General features: G+C 42.8%; 1 protein-coding gene across 4 annotated transcripts in view; it reads left to right on the top strand.

Moving 5' to 3' along the window:
* LOC117537706 (myocyte-specific enhancer factor 2D homolog) overlaps positions 1-21,731 on the top strand; it is a gene marked incomplete at its 5' end in the record, with an annotated part of 49,115 nt that overhangs the window by 14,527 nt on the left and 12,857 nt on the right. For 2 of the 4 annotated variants that reach the window (XM_034203025.1, XM_034203028.1), the window contains 4 exon segments: positions 6,232-6,261; positions 10,504-10,612; positions 12,081-12,258; positions 15,679-15,747. In XM_034203025.1, coding sequence (XP_034058916.1) covers positions 6,232-6,261; positions 10,504-10,612; positions 12,081-12,258; positions 15,679-15,747 — 386 coding nt within the window. 4 annotated transcript variants of the gene reach the window in all.

Genomic DNA, 21,731 nt, shown 5'->3' on the forward strand with positions numbered 1-21,731 from the left:
ACGGCAAACACTCAGGGACAAACTTAGAGGGGACAAACTCACATGGGGACAAAATTAAAGGGGACAAACTCACATGGGGACAAAATTAAAGGGGACAAACTCACATGGGGACAAAATTAAAGGGGACAAACTCACATGGGGACAAAATTAGAGGGGACAAACTCACATGGGGACAAAATTAGAGGGGACAAACTCACATGGGGACAAAATTAAAGGGGACAAACTCACATGGGGACAAAATTAGAGGGGACAAACTCACATGGGGACAAAATTAGAGGGGACAAACTCACATGGGGACAAAATTAAAGGGGACAAACTCACATGGGGACAACATTAGAGGGGATAAACTCACAAGGAACACTGAATGTCGAATAGATTGGGTCCGATTGCTTCTGAATGAAAATTATATGAGATGTTTTTTAGGAAATCTAAAGTCTAGTGTGGAGCAAAAGCGTCGACGCTACGGCAAATCACAGAGGGACAAACTTTAAGGGGACAAACTCACAAGGGGACAAACTTTAAGGGGACAAACTCACAGGACGCTGAATGTGGAAAATATTTGGCCCGATTACTTAAAAATGTAAATACAGAACGAGAATTCAATGAGATTTTTTTTTTAGGAAATCTAAAGTCTAGTGTGATGTCAAAGTGTAAAGCCATAAAATGAAAGTCAAAGTCGACTTTATTGTCAATGTCTCTGTGTTTGATACAAACAGGGACATCATGTATACAGATACACGCCTGAACACCCACTTCTATACACATACAGATATATATTCACATATATTTCATTTCATTTCAAACCTTTGTTTATCCAGGTGTATCCCATTGAGATCATTGATCTCTTTTTCAAGGGAGACCTGCTCAAGTAGGTTCCACATGAAACATAAAAACATAAACAGAACAAAAAGGACATCATACAGCATCATTACAGGGATTACAATTACATAACTAAACTATATACATAAACACACATTAAGAGGTATATATGAATTAAGAGGTATAAGTAAATATATAAAATGAACGGTCTACACATGGTTTTCAACGAGGTTCCCGGCTCACAAAGTTCCTAATTTGACAGATAAAGAGAACATTGCAAGGGGCTCCGAGTGTTAATTGAAAGCCTTTTCATAATAAGACTTATTCAGGATGGTTTTCATGTTCTTATCCTTAACCTATTACACGTCTTACTTGCTCTTTTCAACCTGACGAAACGAGCGGTTCATTAGCGTGTGGGATTTCTTGAGATTTCATCATTAGCATAATCAATGGACCCGTATGAGGTGACCTGCTGTGGGCGAGTTCAATTAAAAGACTCGCTTACCACTGCTGAGTGCCGCTGAGGAAACTAGCAGTGGAAATGTAGTTTGCTTTTACAGGAAAACAATTACAAATATTACAGCAAATGTCAACGCTGTGTCATCACGAAGCTGTACCGTGACAGGAATAAACTCTGCATTAAGTCAGACACTAAAAAAAGGTTTTGTTAAAGTAGAGACAGAAATAAACTCCATGTTTCACTGAGGGGTGCAACAGAGGAGTTTCCCTGAAGAGCGACCTGCATTTAGACGCAACGAGTCTGGCCAAAATGAATCTGATTTCGGTATCAAACACAAAGTTATAGTGGCCGACAGGTGCATGAAAATGCGCTACAACGCCCCAATAATATTTCCAGCAGGAGATACGTGCTGCAACGAGGCAAATAAAAAAACACAAATGTGCCAAAACAATCATGAAGAAACATCTTCAGCAACTTGACAACACATGCAGCGTTTAGAGAACATTCAGGGACTTGAGGAGACCAGGGGACACTAAAGAGTGACGCACACAGCTGAGAGACCAGGGGACACTAAAGAGTGACGCACACAGCTGGGAGACCAGGGGACACTAAAGAGTGACACACACAGCTGGGAGACCAGGGGACACTAAAGAGTGACGCACACAGCTGGGAGACCAGGGGACACTAAAGAGTGACGCACACAGCTGGGAGACCAGGGGACACTAAAGAGTGACGCACACAGCTGGAGACCAGGGGACACTAAAGAGTGACGCACACAGCTGGGAGACCAGGGGACACTAAAAAGTGACGCACACAGCTGGGAGACCAGGGACACTAAAGAGTGACGCACACAGCTGGAGACCAGGGGACACTAAAGAGTGACGCACACAGCTGGGAGACCAGGGGACACTAAAGAGTGACGCACACAGCTGGGAGACCAGGGGACACTAAAAAGTGACGCACACAGCTGGAGTCCAGGGGACACTAAAGAGTGACGTACACAGCTGGGAGACCAGGAGACACTAAAGAGTGACGCACACAGCTGGAGACCGGGGGACACTAAAGAGTGACGCACACAGCTGGGAGACCAGGGGACACTAAAGAGTGACGCACACAGCTGGAGTCCAGGGGACACTAAAGAGTGACGTACACAGCTGGGAGACCAGGGGACACTAAAGAGTGACGCACACAGCTGGGAGACCAGGAGACACTAAAGAGTGACGCACACAGCTGGGAGACCAGTGGACAATAAAGAGTGACGCACACAGCTGGAAACCAGGGGACACTAAAGAGTGACGCACACAGCTGGGAGACCAGGGGACACTAAAGAGTGACGCACACAGCTGGAGTCCAGGGGACACTAAAGAGTGACGTACACAGCTGGGAGACCAGGGGACACTAAAGAGTGACGCACACAGCTGGGAGACCAGTAGACAATAAAGAGTGACGCACACAGCTGGGAGACCAGGAGACACTAAAGAGTGACGCACACAGCTGGAAACCAGGGGACACTAAAGAGTGACGCACACAGCTGGGAGACCAGGGGACACTAAAGAGTGACGCACACAGCTGGGAGACCAGGGGACACTAAAGAGTGACGCACACAGCTGGGAGACCAGGAGACACTAAAGAGTGACGCACACAGCTGGAGACCAGGAGACACTAAAGAGTGACGCACACAGCTGGAGACCAGGGGACACTAAAGAGTGACGCACACAGCTGGGAGACCAGTGGACACTAAAGAGTGACGCACACAGCTGGAGACCAGGGGACACTAAAGAGTGACGCACACAGCTGGGAGACCAGGAGACACTAAAGAGTGACGCACACAGCTGGAGACCAGGGGACACTAAAGAGTGACGCACACAGCTGGGAGACCAGGGGACACTAAAGAGTGACACACACAGCTGGAGTCCAGGGGACACTAAAGAGTGACGCACACAGCTGGGAGACCAGGGGACACTAAAGAGTGACGCACACAGCTGGGAGACCAGGGGACACTAAAGAGTGACGCACACAGCTGGAGACCAGGGTACACTAAAGAGTGACGCGCACAGCTGGAGTCCAGGGGACACTAAAGAGTGACGCACACAGCTGGAGTCCAGGGGACACTAAAGAGTGACGCACACAGCTGGGAGACCAGAGGACACTAAAGAGTGACGCACACAGTTGGGAGACCAGGGGACACTAAAGAGTGATGCACACAGCTGGGAGACCAGGGGACACTAAAGAGTGACGCACACAGCTGGGAGACATGGGGACACTAAAAAGTGACGCACACAGCTGGAGTCCAGGGGACACTAAAGAGTGACATACACAGCTGGGAGACCAGGGGACACTAAAGAGTAACACACACAGCTGGGAGACCAGGGGACACTAAAGAGTGACGCACACAGCTGGGAGACATGGGGACACTAAAAAGTGACGCACACAGCTGGAGTCCAGGGGACACTAAAGAGTGACGTACACAGCTGGGAGACCAGGGGACACTAAAGAGTGACGCACACAGCTGGGAGACCAGGGGACACTAAAGAGTGACGCACACAGCTGGAGACCAGGGGACACTAAAGAGTGACGCACACAGCTGGGAGACCAGAGGACACTAAAGAGTGACACACACAGTTGGGAGACCAGGGGACACTAAAGAGTGACGCGCACAGCTGGAGTCCAGGGGACACTAAAGAGTGACACACACAGCTGGAGTCCAGGGGACACTAAAGAGTGACGCACACAGCTGGGAGACCAGAGGACACTAAAGAGTGACGCACACAGTTGGGAGACCAGGGGACACTAAAGAGTGACGCACACAGCTGGGAGACCAGGGGACACTAAAGAGTGACGCACACAGCTGGGAGACATGGGGACACTAAAAAGTGACGCACACAGCTGGAGTCCAGGGGACACTAAAGAGTGACGTACACAGCTGGGAGACCAGGGGACACTAAAGAGTGACGCACACAGCTGGGAGACCAGGGGACACTAAAGAGTGACGCACACAGCTGGAGACCAGGGGACACTAAAGAGTGACGCACACAGCTGGGAGACCAGAGGACACTAAAGAGTGACACACACAGTTGGGAGACCAGGGGACACTAAAGAGTGACGCACACAGCTGGGAGACCAGGGGACACTAAAGAGTGACGCACACAGCTGGAGACCAGGGGACACTAAAGAGTAACGCACACAGCTGGGAGACCAGGGGACACTAAAGAGTGACGCACACAGCTGGAGACCAGGGGACACTAAAGAGTGACGCACACAGCTGGGAGACCAGGGGACACTAAAAAGTGACGCACACAGCTGGGAGACCAGGGACACTAAAGAGTGACGCACACAGCTGGAGACCAGGGGACACTAAAGAGTGACGCACACAGCTGGGAGACCAGGGGACACTAAAGAGTGACGCACACAGCTGGGAGACCAGGGGACACTAAAGAGTGACGCACACAGCTTGGAGACCAGCGGACACTAAAGAGTAACGCACACAGCTGGGAGACCAGGGGACACTAAAGATTGACGCACACAGCTGGGAGACCAGGGGACACTAAAGAGTGACGCACACAGCTGGGAGACCAGGGGACACTAAAGAGTGACGCACGCAGCTGGGAGACCAGGGGACACTAAAGAGTGACGCACAGCTGGGAGACCAGGGGACACTAAAGAGTGACGCACACAGCTTGGAGACCAGGGGACACTAAAGAGTGACGCACACAGCTGGGAGACCAGGGGACACTAAAGATTGACGCACACAGCTGGGAGACCAGGGGACACTAAAGAGTGACGCACACAGCTTGGAGACCAGGGGACACTAAAGAGTGACGCACGCAGCTGGGAGACCTGGGGACACTAAAGAGTGACGCACACAGCTGGGAGACCAGGGGACACTAAAGAGTGACGCACGCAGCTGGGAGACCAGGGGACACTAAAGAGTGACGCACGCAGCTGGGAGACCAGGGGACACTAAAGAGTGACGCACACAGCTGGGAGACCAGGGGACACTAAAGAGTGACGCACGCAGCTGGGAGACCAGGGGACACTAAAGAGTGACGCACACAGCTGGGAGACCAGGGGACACTAAAGAGTGACGCACACAGCTGGGAGACCAGGGGACACTAAAGAGTGACGCACACAGCTGGGAGACCAGGGGACACTAAAAAGTGACGCACACAGCTTGGAGGCCAGGGGACACTAAAGAGTGACGCACACAGCTGGGAGACCAGGGGACACTAAAGAGTGACGCACACAGCTGGGAGACCAGGGGACACTAAAGAGTGACACACACAGCTGGGAGACCAGGGGACACTAAAGAGTGACGCGCACAGCTGGGACGGAGCGCTTGGTGACGTTCAGGATTATAAAGCTGGACAACTGTCTCTGTTGTTGGAAACATACCTCTCATTGTGTGCATCACTTTTTAGAGTCCCCTGGAAACAGTTCCCGTTGTATTTGAACTTCTAGCACGTTTTATTATTTTTATTTTATACGGCACTTTAAGTAAACACTGCACACGTTTCCTCAAGATGGTGAAAATGTGTCTTCATTTTGATGTGTTTTGCAAAATGTGTGTTTTTATATTTGCATCGTACTCCAAACGGAAATGTTTTGGGCCGTTGTAGCACGTTTGCACCTGTCAGCCACCGTACGACTCATTTAAAAGGACCATGTATTAAAATGCACTAATCTCAAAAAAGAGATGTCAGATTTTACCTAATTTCCATCTGCAGCAACACACATAATCAATAAACCATGAAACATTACATATCTCTATCAGACGAACAATTATACGGACGGATCAAAGCATGCATCGACGTGGACCTACCAGCACATTTAATCAGTACAACTTATAATATAACACATGTTTGATCATATTTTACTGCAGTTAGTAGTAGAAAGGTAACGGTCCTCTGTGTTTTACTCCCCCCCCCCCCCCCCCCCCCCCCCCCGCCGTGCAGACAGAGGAAGAGCTGGAGTTGGTGAGTGAGGTGAAGACCCCTTTTAGAATTTTAAACCCCGTGGATGTGGAGTGATCTCACTGAGCATGAGCATGCACCTTCGTTAGGGTTGAAGAGAGTAGAAGAAGAGAGGGGGAACACCAGGAACCAATCAGCTGCTTGCACTGGTTCCTGCAGGATTCAGAGTTCAATACACACACCGAGCCTCTCACAGTCCCAACGCAGAGACACACTCAAGGAGAGTCGAGATCTGGAGGGCTGGACACTTGAATCCAAAACAAATGAACTTTTAAGGAGTTTGAAGTTTGCCCGGTAAAATCCCAGAACGATGCCGGATAATAAAGAGAGGCAGAATCAGGAATACTTTATTTATCACAGGGGGGAGTTGGGTTTCCTGAGAGTAAAATATAAATCAATTAAAAGTAAGAATAAAATACGACATTTTCATAAAATTGGAAGCTTTTGAGGGAACATTGAGGGAACATTACGAGAACATTGAGGGAACATTGAGGGAACATTCAGGGAACATTGAGGGAACATTGAGGGAACATTACGAGAACATTGAGGGAACATTGAGGGACCGTTACGAGAACATTGAGGGAACATTGAGGGAACATTAAGAACATATTGAGGGAACATTACGAGAACATTGAGGGAACATTAAGAGAGTATTGAGGGAACATTGAGGGAACATTGAGAACATATTGAGGGAACATTACGAGAACATTGAGGGATCATTAAGAGAACATTGAGGGAACATTGAGGGAACATTAAGAACATATTGAGGGAACATTACGAGAACATTGAGGGAACATTAAGAGAACATTGAGGGAACATTGAGGGGACATTAAGAACATATTGAGGGAACATTACGAGAACATTGAGGGAACATTAAGAGAGCATTGAGGGAACATTGAGAACATATTGAGGGAACATTACGAGAACATTGAGGGAACATTAAGAGAACATTGAGGGAACATTGAGGGAACATTAAGAACATATTGAGGGAACATTACGAGAACATTGAGGGAACATTAAGAGAGCATTGAGGGAACATTGAGGGAACATTAAGAGAACATTGAGGGAACATTGAGGGAACATTAAGAGAACATTGAGGGAACATTGAGGGAACATTAAGAACATATTGAGGGAACATTACGAGAACATTGAGGGAACATTGAGAGAACACAAATGGACATTGAGGGGACATTGCGAGAATATTGAAGGAACATTGAGAGGACACAAAAGGAACATTCAGAAAACATTGATGGAACATCACAAGAATATTTAAGTAACACAAAGGAACATTGAGGGAACTTTGAGAAACATCTAGAGAACAGTATGATAATATTTAAGAAACATTGAGGGAACATTCCGAGAATATTGAAGGAACATTGAGGGAACACAAAGGGACATTGAGGGACATTGAGAGTACTCAAAGGAACATTGAGGGAACACAAAGGGACATTGAGGGAACATTGAGAGTACACAAAGGAACATCGAAGGAACATTGAAGGAACATTGAGGGAACATTGAGGGGTAACAAAGGGACATCGAAGGAACATTGAAGGAACATTGAGAGTACACAAAGGAACATCGAGGGAACATTGAGGGAACATTGAGGGAACATTGAGGGAACATTGAGGGAACACAAAGGGACATCGAAGGAACATTGAAGGAACATTGAGGGAACATTGAGGGAACACAAAGGGACATCGAAGGAACATTGAAGGAACATTGAGAGTACACAAAGGAACATCGAGGGAACATTGAGGGAACATTGAGGGAACATTGAGGGAACATTGAGGGAACATTGAGGGAACATTGAGGGACCATTGAGGGAACCGGAGCGACCAGCTGACTGTGTGCAGTTTGCTCAGCATGTGCATGTTTGGTTTATCTCAGTGCCGACGCTCAAAGGATCACAGTGAGAAAACATCACAACCTGGAACACACACACACATTGGAGGTCGGCACACTGACCCCTTCACCCCCTCCCAAAACACACACACACATTCATGCTGACATGTGTTCATGCATATTTCTCCGCATAAATACACACCCAAAAAACAAACACCTTTCACTGTGTTTGAAATCCTCACATACCTTCTTTTCACACCATGGCACACACATACGTTTTCAACACACACACACACAGATTTGTCGATGCATGCGTTCCTGTCGGCATGAAGCCTCTCATCACACCTTCCTCCGTGACGCTACATAACGCCATGCCAACGCCACCTCGAGATGCGAGACACTTGTCATCTTTGCATGCAGATGTTAAAGTGTCGATGAAAAAGTTAAACGCCTCGGGGAGGAATGGAGGTGCTTGACATCATCCACTGCCCTGCACATTTATCACTGCTCTGGTGCATTTGCTTTATACTATTTGTCTTTATTTAATCTGCCGATAAAACCCCAAACTGAGGGATACAAAAGTGAATTGGTGTTGCTGCACTTAGCTTCGTGAAGCAAAGACTAATGCATGGGTTTTCCATTTGGACTAAAAGCAGAACAAGCTGTGATTTAAGTGAAACATTTCAGTAGTAATAGTGTAATTAAATAGTTCTCATTACAACAACGTCTCTGCAGCCGCTCTGCTGTACAGTGGGAAGCACATGCTAACCATTATCATTATTACTGTTGAAAATGGATGATGTCATGTTCTCCTACAATGGGCCCATAAAAGGGGATAAAAAACGAGGTGAAACCCGACCAGGTTTTCTCACGACACTGAAGGCAAAGAGCCAAGAAAATAGAGTTTAGTTGTGAATGTTAATGGATGTCATAGCAGTATTTATTTATACAATAACAATGTTTAATCTTGATATAGGGCAACATTCCTTAAAGGGGCCCTATTATGCAAATATGGAGGCTCATATTAGTATGTAGTGTCTCTACTTTAAAGAGTCCTCTCCTGCTGATGTTCAGGTGTATATCAGTATGTAGTGTCTCTACTTTAAAGAGTCCTCTCCTGCTGATGTTCAGGTGTATATCAGTATGTATTGTCTCTACTTTAAAGAGTCCTCTCCTGCTGATGTTCAGGTGTATATCAGTATGTAGTGTCTCTACTTTAAAGAGTCCTCTCCTGCTGATGTTCAGGTGTATATCAGTATGTAGTGTCTCTACTTTAAATAGTCCTCTCCTGCAGATGTTCAGGTGTATATCAGTATGTAGTGTCTCTACTTTAAAGAGTCCTCTCCTGCTGATGTTCAGGTGTATATCAGTATGTAGTGTCTCTACTTTAAAGAGTCCTCTCCTGCTGATGTTCAGGTGTATATCAGTATGTAGTGTCTCTACTTTAAAGAGTCCTCTCCTGCTGATGTTCAGGTGTATATCAGTATGTAGTGTCTCTACTTTAAAGAGTCCTCTCCTGCTGATGTTCAGGTGTATATCAGTATGTAGTGTCTCTACTTTAAAGAGTCCTCTCCTGCTGATGTTCAGGTGTATATCAGTATGTAGTGTCTCTACTTTAAAGAGTCCTCTCCTGCTGATGTGCAGGTGTATATCAGTATGTAGTGTCTCTACTTTAAAGAGTCCTCTCCTGCTGATGTTCAGGTGTATATCAGTATGTAGTGTCTCTACTTTAAAGAGTCCTCTCCTGCTAATGTTCAGGTGTATATCAGTATGTAGTATCTCTACTTTAAAGAGTCCTCTCCTGCTGATGTTCAGGTGTATATCAGTATGTAGTGTCTCTACTTTAAAGAGTCCTCTCCTGCTGATGTTCAGGTGTATATCAGTATGTAGTGTCTCTACTTTAAAGAGTCCTCTCCTGCTGATGTTCAGGTGTATATCAGTATGTAGTGTCTCTACTTTAAAGAGTCCTCTCCTGCTGATGTTCAGGTGTATATCAGTATGTAGTGTCTCTACTTTAAAGAGTCCTCTCCTGCTAATGTTCAGGTGTATATCAGTATTTGGTGTCTCTACTTTAAAGAGTCCTCTCCTGCTGATGTTCAGGTGTATATCAGTATGTAGTGTCTCTACTTTAAAGAGTCCCCTCCTGCTGATGTTCAGGTGTATATCAGTATGTAGTGTCTCTACTGGGACATGTCTCCATGCTTAGAGATGTCCCGCCCCTTAGCTTATCGCGTACAATGTGTTGAAGCGCTAGCCAATAGAAGCGTGAGTGTTCCATAGTGATGTCATTATGTTCCCAAAGTCTCCATTTAGTTGGAGACCCCCTTGAAGCCACCTCCAAACGCTCCTAAAAGTCCCCAAATCCCACTTTCTGTTTCTCATTTTCCTCCCTCCATCTCTGTGTTTTCCCAGAATGCTCAGCGGCTAGGCGTCTCCCAGTCGCTCACCACACCTGTGGTCTCCGTGGCAACACCCAGTCTCCTCGCTCCCTTCTCCGGCATGCAGACAGCCTACAATACGGGTAAGACAGCGAACGCACCACGGACTAAATCTGTGTGTTTACGTCGGGACACTCAACACCTACATTTACTTTTTTAAATGAAGTGTTACGGCCCGTCTACACTACAGGCATCGAAAAAGCTTGAAGCTGGGCGTGTCTGAAGCTTGGCGATTTCACGCGCCCAAGGCGACCAACAACCAATCACATGAATCTCCCGCCCCCGACATACAAAGCAATAGCAATGTTAAAACGAAGTAAACTGGATATAAAATCCCCAAACAGGCGAAAACCTACCAGTTTCACCCACTGTCTCTGCCACCTCCCTCCATGCCTGGCTCCTCCGGTTTGTATCCCGGTAAATAGTTCTGGTCGGAAAGAACCGGGTGATTTGCTACCGTAATTTCTCGTTATGAGGAAATTAACTGCGGTCTGGCTCTCCCAGCTTGCACGCGGTTTGATTGGCTAGCGTTTGTACTGGCGGGAATTGCAAAAACGGGATTTGATTGGCTGACGCCAGCTTCGAGCAAGCATCGAGCCTCAAAAGTTGAACATTGTTCAACTTTTGACGCCGATAGACGCTCGCGATGCTTGCAACGCCTTGCCATGCTACCCACAATGCAGTTCGGCGAAGTTTGAAAATATCCTACGTCACCCCATTCAAATGAATGGGCGAAGCGTTGAAAGCATTTTTTGACGCCTGTAGTGTAGACGGGCCGTTAGTCTATCAGGAGGGTTAGAGCCAGGTGTTTCTGTCAGACGCATTAACTCTCTCCGATCCTAGATGTGTTAATAATATATAATGTAAATACTTGGGTTGGGAGGGTTACTTGTAATGTTCCGTTAAAATAACTAGTTACCTCTGTATAAATGTAAATAATAAACAAAATTCATTACATATCATTTAGCTGAGGCTTTTATCCAAAGCGACTTACAATAAGTGCAAAGACCATAAAGAATCAAACAAGGAACGTGCAGATATATTCACTTCAATTGAGATCGCACCATAGTAAGTGCTGGTGACTCAGATACAAAGCCTAAATTGCTTGGTGTTTTGAAATAGATGCGTTTTCAATTTCAATCTAGTCTCAAAAGTAACCCGATTACTTTCTGTTACTTTTTGGATTTCCTTAATATTAAATTGTCGCTAAGTCACCTGCATTTAAATATTCAATACAGGTGTATCTTCTCTTATCTAACAACCCTTTAGTATGTCTTATACAGGACTCAGAGTCAAACACACAGTCTGCTTTGTGTGTCGTGAAATATCTCCAAGTGCCACATGAAGAAATACTTGAAACCCTTTGCAGTGCGATGCCACAAACCACTATGAATATTCACTTTGTTCATTGTGGAACACTTGCACTTCAAAGGTCTCCATTAATATGGATTAGCTCTGATTAATATTGATGCTCCAGAAAAACTTGTGTGATGTAAACACAATCCCCCCCCATCCTCCTCCTCATCCTCTCTCTTTCTCCCTTTATCTCAGAGTACCAGCTGACGAGTGCAGATCTCACCGCGCTGCAGACGTTCACACCGTCCATGGCTGCCTGGCAACAGCAACCAGTGGTCTCCCAGCAACAGCAGCAGCAGCAGCAGCATCAGCAGCAACAACAACAGCAGCAACAGTCGAGTCAGATGAGCCTGGCGTCGCTCAGTAACTTGGTGTAAGTTGCTTTCTCTTTATTTAACTAAATCATCACAACCTTTGTTTACCTTTTCCTCTTTCAAATGCCACCAGAAGACTTTTAAAATGATGTAACTCAGAGCAGTTAAGTCCTTAAGTAACTAAGTACTGAACTTAACTTTAAGCAGGGTTCTTACGGTCATTAAAAACCTGGAAAAGTCATGGAAATTCAAAATGCTAATTCCAGGCCCTGGAAAAGTCATGGAAAACAATATGTATCCCAAGGTTTTGGAAAAGTCATGGAAATTTAACTAAAGTTGCATCAAATATAATTTATATTTTATCTAATCGCCAAAATAGTAATACTATAATGATAATAAATACTGTATAGTAATGAAACGTAAAATGGCATTTAACTGTCGAGGTGTTTTGCTGGTGAGAGATTTGAGTTGCTTTAGCCTGTAGAAGCTAGCAAGCCTACTATTTGATTTGTTTTAGATAGGCACGACATGTTTCAGATGTTCCTTATTTTCCTGTTCCATGTTAAAATAAACTATTTTCAGTGGTACCGCTGAGAAAGAGTAATATTTTTGGTCATGGAAAATTAGGTAAAGGTCATGGAGAAGTCATGGAGAAGTCATGGAAAATCCTTGGTGAAAAAGTGTATGAACCCTGTTGAAGGTATTTCCACTTGATGCTACTTTCTACTCCTTCTCCTTTATACGCTGGCCCAAAACATGTCTGATAGGAGAAGCTCGCTGCGCTTTTGAAAACGATGCAAATATAAAAACCCACTTAATAAAACATCTTCACCAACTTTGAAGGAAACGCTGCAAAGGCCAACATTATACAAATGAAAAAACGTTGCAAGAGACTCAAAACACAGCGGAGAGTTGAAACCAGGGGACATGAGATGTATTTGATGACCTTTTTGACCTTTTGAAATGCCACCAGTAGACGTTTAAGAAGCTGTAACTTAGAGCGCTTGGTGACGTTCAGGATTATAAAATTGGCAATCTGGAATAAAAATAAGACTAAACAGTATTAATATAAACAATAACAACAATGGATTGTATGTATTATGATCCCTGACAGTATAAGAAGACATACCTGCAAAATCATCATCAATTATTTTGAACAAGTAAAATAAATAATTACAAAATAAAAAATGTTGCAGTGCATAGTCACCTTTACAACAACAACAACAACAACAACAACAACAACAACAACAACAACAACAACAACAACAACAACAACAACAACAACAACAGCAACATAAACAGTCCCACATCTAGTGTTGGAAAAGGAGTGAGAAGAAGTATAATGTATTTAATCTCACCCCCTTGTCCCTAAATTATTTATTTATAATCTATAAATAATTATCAGTATTATTAATTATTGTTTTTATTATTATTATTAATCTGCTTTACTTGTTGATTGACATATATACATATACACATATATATACACACACATACACATATATATATATATGCATATACATACACACACATACACATATATATACACATATACATACACACATACACATATATATATATGCATATACATACACACACATATATATATACACATATACATACACACACATACACATATATATACACATATACACACACATACATATATGTATACACATATACATACACACATATACACATATATATATATATACACATATACATACACACACATACACATATATATACACATATACACACACATACATATATATATACACATATACATACACACACATACACATATACATACACACATACATACATATATATATATATATATATATACGCATATACATACACACACATACATATATATATATATATATATATATATACACACATACACATACATATACATCAGTGTTTCTCAAACATTTTCAAACCAAGGACCACTTAACCAATAAAAAAACACTCGCGGACCACCTAACTTCACAAATATCCAAAAACACATCGTTTTTTATAAATCGCCTGAAAATGGTACAATCAAGTGGCAACATGTGTGATGACGGTGTTTATCTGGGCTATATCAGGCAATCAAAAGTGAAACTTAAACTCGCTCCATTGCGGAGATATTCCCGTGAGAGTGCGGAAAACTTAAATGTATTTATTTATTTCAAATGTGAAATTTTAGGCGCTCACGGACCACCAGTGGTCCACGGACCACACTTTGAGAAGCACTGATATACATAGATACCTACAGTCAACAGCCTACAGTTATTTGTATTAAGTAAGTGTAAGGGAACACAGTTACTTTTTTCTGTATCCTGATTACATAATCCTGTTACATGTAATCTATTACTCTCCAGAATCCAGTAAAGTGTTGCATATTACTCTAAAAAATGGCCATTCTGCATAAAAAATACTTTAATTAATTCAAAGATTCAAAGGTTTTATTGTCGTAAGCTACAGTGTAGAAATGGCAATGAACTGCTTCTGACCTGAGCTCCTCCTACGATGCAACATGTATAATACAATACAGAAATACAAAATAAACAGTAGTGCAAGAAGTGTAGATAGAATATGGGATATGAAATTAAATAATGTAAATTAAGACAAAATGGTAGTTGAAATACATTTTGATGCAATGGTTAAGTAATACACACTGAATGCAGGACAGTATTTCTCCACTGTGGTTAAACTAAATGAATTCAAAGTGGCTCTCCCACCTCTGACTCAGACTCATGAAACATTTGAAGCCTCTCTCCCGTACGGAGCTGTGTTATCACCCCAGCTGTGTTTGATTCATCTTAGCGGTGACCTAGATACTCCATGCCTCTTCTCCCCACCTCCACTCCCATCCTCCCACTCACCCCCCTCAGATCCCACTCCCACTGGGGTCCTTCTCTCATTTAGCTCCTGGTAGCTAGTCTGCTAGCCGTGTTATCCGTCAACACACAATTTTAAAACATGTCTCTTATCAGATGTTCTGTTGTAAAGTTACTTCCACTAAGTCGTTCAATCAAATCAACATAAAATAAAAATACATTAATAAAAGTAAGTCAAAGTCAACGTTATTGTCAGTCTTCCAGTTGTGTGTACAGACAGAGAGACCGAAATACCGTTTCCCACAATCCTGAATACAAAAACAAATATGTATATACCTATATATACACAAGACATATTTATACATATGCACACATTAAGAGCTAAATAAAAGCACAACAACCAACAAACAGTGCAGTGTGAGATATGAATAGTTCAATTAAAAGCAGTGGCAAAAAGAAAAGTCTTCATTACATCACAGGCAGGGGAAAGCAGCCATTTTAAACTGTTCAGGACCATGTGTGTTGTAGCATTTTAGCCGCTAGCGCTAAGTTTTTTCTGTTAGCCGTCTGGCTGTGCTAGGCTAACCTGTGGATGGGGAGCAGCTTGTAACTGCCTCTTGTTTTGTCCTCCCTCCCCCTTTTTCTCCACAGCATGTGGGGTGCAGAGAAACAGAATGCAGAGATGGTTAACTGCATCTCCAATTTTGCTGCTAACCTGAGGTGAATGACATGTTAGCATCTGTTGCTAAGCGGCTCTGCTATGCCTTTTTATCTGTAAAGTTATACTCACAGGCTTTGGTTAGGAGCCAAATAACCCAAATCACAAAATCAATGCAAAACCTTCTGTCCTTTCCATCTGTGTGTTACATGTTAATGCTTTGCTGTCTGCACGTCATCGCTGCTTCAGTTTAAGACAGTTTACTTGTGTGGTTGTAAGCATCTGCGTGCACATAACTCTGAGATGTGAAGCTCTTTGGAAGTGTCACGAACAAAGAGGGAGACGCTGCAGTGTGTCGCTCGGAAAAGGCGTCTCCTGATGCTGCGTTCAGGACCAAACGGCGTCCCAGTGCTCAGCTGTACACCACACAGTGCATTAAAATTTTACTCTGCAGCCATTTAGCTGTCACTGTCAGCCGGCAGTCTTCATAGACTCCAATTCCTCAGACACAGCAGCACTACTAGAAAGAATTATTTAGACGTAGCTTCGCTGTCAAAGCCACTTATTTTGATGGATTGCATTAAATGAAATGGAGGTTGGAATTAGATGGAGTTTGATAATCAGTTAATAGTCTGTAACGCTCTTGGGTCTGCTGTGATTATGGACTTTTCACTTGCTACACACACTGAAATTAACATTCAACATTTTGTTCAACAACATTTGAAGGAGCTGCCGGAAATGGTCAAAAAATGCTGTAAAACTAAAGATGGCTGAATTCCTGTTGGGTTCACAGTCTAGCCACAATAGACTTTATTTGTCATCTCCACGTGCAGGAGAGGACTCTTTAAAGTAGAGACACTACATACTGATATACACCTGAACATCAGCAGGAGAGGACTCTTTAAAGTAGAGACACTACACACTGATATACACCTGAACATCAGCAGGAGAGGACTCTTTAAAGTAGAGACACTACACACTGATATACACCTGAACATCAGCAGGAGAGGACTCTTTAAAGTAGAGACACTACATACTGATATACACCTGAATATCAGCAGGAGAGGACTCTTTAAAGTAGAGACACTACATACTGATATACACCTGAATATCAGCAGGAGAGGACTCTTTAAAGTAGAGACACTACATACTGATATACACCTGAACATCAGCAGGAGAGGACTCTTTAAAGTAGAGACACTACATACTGATATACACCTGAACATCAGCAGGAGAGGACTCTTTAAAGTAGAGACTCTACATACTGATATACACCTGAATATCAGCAGGAGAGGACTCTTTAAAGTAGAGACACTACATACTGATATACACCTGAACATCAGCAGGAGAGGACTCTTTAAAGTAGAGACTCTACATACTGATATACACCTGAACATCAGCAGGAGAGGACTCTATAAAGTAGAGAAACTACATACTGATATACACCTGAATATCAGCAGGAGAGGACTCTATAAAGTAGAGAAACTACATACTGATAAACACCTGAATATCAGCAGGAGAGGACTCTTTAATGTAGGGACACTACATACTGATAAACACCTGAACATCAGCAGGAGAGGACTCTTTAAAGTAGAGACACTACATACTGATATACACCTGAACATCAGCAGGAGAGGACTCTTTAAAGTAGAGACACTACCTACTGATATACACCTGAACATCAGCAGGAGAGGACTCTTTAAGTAGAGACTCTACATACTGATATACACCTGAACATCAGCAGGAGAGGACTCTTTAAAGTAGAGACTCTACATACTGATATACACCTGAACATCAGCAGGAGAGGACTCTTTAAAGTAGAGACACTACATACTGATATACACCTGAACATCAGCAGGAGAGGACTCTTTAAAGTAGAGACACTACATACCGATATACACCTGAACATCAGCAGGAGAGGACTCTTTAAAGTAGAGACACTACATACTGATATATACCTGAACATCAGCAGGAGAGGACTCTTTAAAGTAGAGACACTACAGACTGATATACACCTGAACATCAGCAGGAGAGGACTCTTTAAAGTAGAGACACTACATACTGATATACACCTGAACATCAGCAGGAGAGGACTCTTTAAGTAGAGACACCAAATACTGATATACACCTGAACATCAGCAATAGAGGACTCTTTAAAGTAGAGACACTACATACTGATATACAACCTGAACCATCAGGCAGGAGAGGACTCTTTAAAGTAGAGACACTACATACTGATATACACCTGAACATCAGCAGGAAAGGACTCTTTAAAGTAGAGGACACTACATACTGATATACACCTGAACATCAGCAAGCAGAGGACTCTTTAAAGTAGAGACACTACATACTGATATACACCTGAACATCAGCAGGAGAGGACTCTTTAAAGTAGAGACTCTACATACTGATATACACCTGAACATCAGCAGGAGAGGACTCTTAAAGTAGAGACACTACATACTGATTATACACCTGAATATCAGCAGGAGAGGACTCTTTAAAGTAGAGACACTACATACTGATATACACCTGAATATCAGCAGGAGAGGACTCTTTAAAGTAGAGACACTACATACTGATATACACCTGAACATCAGCAGGAGAGGACTCTTAAAGTAGAGACACTACATACTGATATACACCTGAACATCAGCAGGAGAGGACTCTTTAAAGTAGAGACACTACCTACTGATATACACCTGAACATCAGCAGGAGAGGACTCTTTAAAGTAGAAACTCTACATACTGATATACACCTGAACATCAGCAGGAGAGAACTCTTTAAAGTAGAGACTCTACATACTGATATACACCTGAACATCAGCAGGAGAGGACTCTTTAAAGTAGATACACTACATACACCTGAACATCAGCAGGAGAGGACTCTTTAAAGTAGAGACACTACATACCGATATACACCTGAACATCAGCAGGAGAGGACTCTTTAAAGTAGAGACACTACATACTGATATATACCTGAACATCAGCAGGAGAGGACTCTTTAAAGTAGAGACACTACAGACTGATATACACCTGAACATCAGCAGGAGAGGACTCTTTAAAGTAGAGACACTACATACTGATATACACCTGAACATCAGCAGGAGAGGACTCTTTAAAGTAGAGACACCAAATACTGATATACACCTGAACATCAGCAATAGAGGACTCTTTAAAGTAGAGACACTACATACTGATATACACCTGAACATCAGCAGGAGAGGACTCTTTAAAGTAGAGACACTACATACTGATATACACCTGAACATCAGCAGGAGAGGACTCTTTAAAGTAGAGACACTACATACTGATATACACCTGAACATCAGCAGCAGAGGACTCTTTAAAGTAGAGACACTACATACTGATATACACCTGAACATCAGCAGGAAATAACTCTTTAAAGTAGAGACACTACATACTGATATACACCTGAACATCAGCAGGAGAGGACTCTTTAAAGTAGAGACACTACATACTGATATACACCTGAACAGCAGCAGGAGAGGACTCTTTAAAGTAGAGACACTACATACTGATATACACCTGAACATCAGCAGCAGAGGACTCTTTAAAGTAGAGACACTACATACTGATATACACCTGAACATCAGCAGGAAATAACTCTTTAAAGTAGAGACACTACATACTGATATACACCTGAACATCAGCAGGAGAGGACTCTTTAAAGTAGAGACACTATTGATATACACCTGAACATCAGCAGGAGAGGACTCTTTAAAGTAGAGACACTATTAATATACACCTGAACATCAGCAGGAGAGAACTCTTTAAAGTAGAGACACTACATACTGATACATACACCTGAACATCAGCAGGAGAGGACTCTTTAAAGTAGAGACACTATTAATATACACCTGAACATCAGCAGGAGAGTACTCTTTAAAGTAGAGACACTACATACTGATACATACACCCACCAAATCTCATACATGTAGGAACAATACAAAGACTGCGTTCTAGGTGCACGAACCCTAACATGCGTACATTTTCACCACCGAAAATTGCATCCAAATACATGTTTAGGTCCTCCAAACTGTGATTCTTTTTAGACATAATAATACAAAACCTTGACCTGACGGTGTCGGTGCTCAGACACTAGAAATATCTTTGCTTGAAGTCAATTCAAGAGACTGCAGCTGCTCACAGTCTCTATCACACACAACAAAATGAAGATAACAGAAGTATGTTTAACAACTGACACTTGAAGTAATGCGATCTGTCAGCAGGGAGACTGTTGTGTGTTTCTCCGTCTGACAAGCTGAAAATTGTCCATGAAAATATGATAATAGGTTGTTTGTTATTGTATACAGCAGCTGTGGCTCCTGGAGGGTTTGTGTGTCTTTCAGAAAGCAGGATATAGTCAGCAGAGCTCCTCTCATCGCCCTGTTTTAACAAATGGACGTCCAGATTGCATGAAATTATTCAGCAGGCAGATCTGGTAAAACACTCAGGAAATGAAGAAGGAGCCAGCGCTTGTTCTCAAGGGAATTAGCTAAATCCAGATATAGCTTCTCTACTCAGGGAAATAAAAATAGTTGTTATATACCGTGAAGTGTTTATAATCTTTAAGATGAAAGGTTTGAGATTCTGGTCTGTTTTGCTTCCGGGACATGTCTTCTTTCGGACCAGTATAAACAAAATATACACTTAGAAGTTTATTTTACTATTGTTGTCTATTTGCGTCTGTAGATTTCTCCTAAATTCACCAAAGGGTAGTATAACATCATGCCTCATTTCCAGATTCAAACACAACATTTCAACACTTGAGAAAAATATGAAAAATAATTATCTTAATGTGAGTAATGACGTGGGGAAGTTTTAAGGGGACATCTGTAAGTTACATTTTACAAGTTACACGTTAAAGATAGATCAACAGAACCGGCCAGCTAACCAATCAGAGCAGACTGGGCTCTGGTTTCAGACAGAGGGTGAAAAGAGCTGCTGCAACACAGGCAGTATGAGAACAATAAAGCATGGAGACATGTCACAGTAGAGACACTACATACTGATATACACCTGAACATCAGCAGGAGAGGACTCTTTAAAGTAGAGACACTACATACTGATATACACCTGAACATCAGCAGGAGAGAACTCTTTAAAGTAGAGACACTACATACTGATATACACCTGAACATCAGCAGGAGAGGACTCTTTAAAGTAGAGACACTACATACTGATATACACCTGAACATCAGCAGGAGAGGACTCTTTAAAGTAGAGACACTACATACTGATATACACCTGAACATCAGCAGGAGAGGACTCTTTAAAGCAGAGACACTACATACTGATATACACCTGAACATCAGCAGGAGAGGACTCTTTAAAGTAGAGACACTACATACTGATATACACCTGAACATCAGCAGGAGAGGACTCTTTAAAGTAGAGACACTACATACTGATATACACCTGAACATCAGCAGGAGAGGACTCTTTAAAGTAGAGTCACTACATACTGATATACACCTGAACATTCAGCAGGAGAGGACTCTTTAAAGTAGAGACACTACATACTGATATACACCTGGACATCAGCAGGAGAGGATCTTTAAAGTAGAGACACTACATGCTGATATACACCTGAACATCAGCAGGAGAGGACTCTTTAAAGTAGAGACACTACATACTGATATACACCTGAACATCAGCAGGAGAGGACTCTTTAAAGTAGAGACACTACATACTGATATACACCTGAACATCAGCAGGAGAGGACTCTTTAAAGTAGAGACACTACATACTGATATACACCTGAACATCAGCAGGAGAGGACTCTTTAAAGTAGAGACACTACATACTGATATACACCTGAACATCAGCAGGAGAGGACTCTTTAAAGTAGAGACACTACATACTGATATACACCTGAACATCAGCAGGAGAGGACTCTTTAAAGTAGAGACACTACATACTGATATACACCTGAACATCAGCAGGAGAGGACTCTTTAAAGTAGAGACACTACATACTGATATACACCTGAACATCAGGAGGAGAGGACTCTTTAAAGTAG

The sequence above is a fragment of the Gymnodraco acuticeps genome, unplaced genomic scaffold (assembly GCF_902827175.1).
Source record: "Gymnodraco acuticeps unplaced genomic scaffold, fGymAcu1.1, whole genome shotgun sequence".
In the NCBI taxonomy this organism is placed as follows: Eukaryota; Metazoa; Chordata; class Actinopteri; order Perciformes; family Bathydraconidae; genus Gymnodraco; species Gymnodraco acuticeps.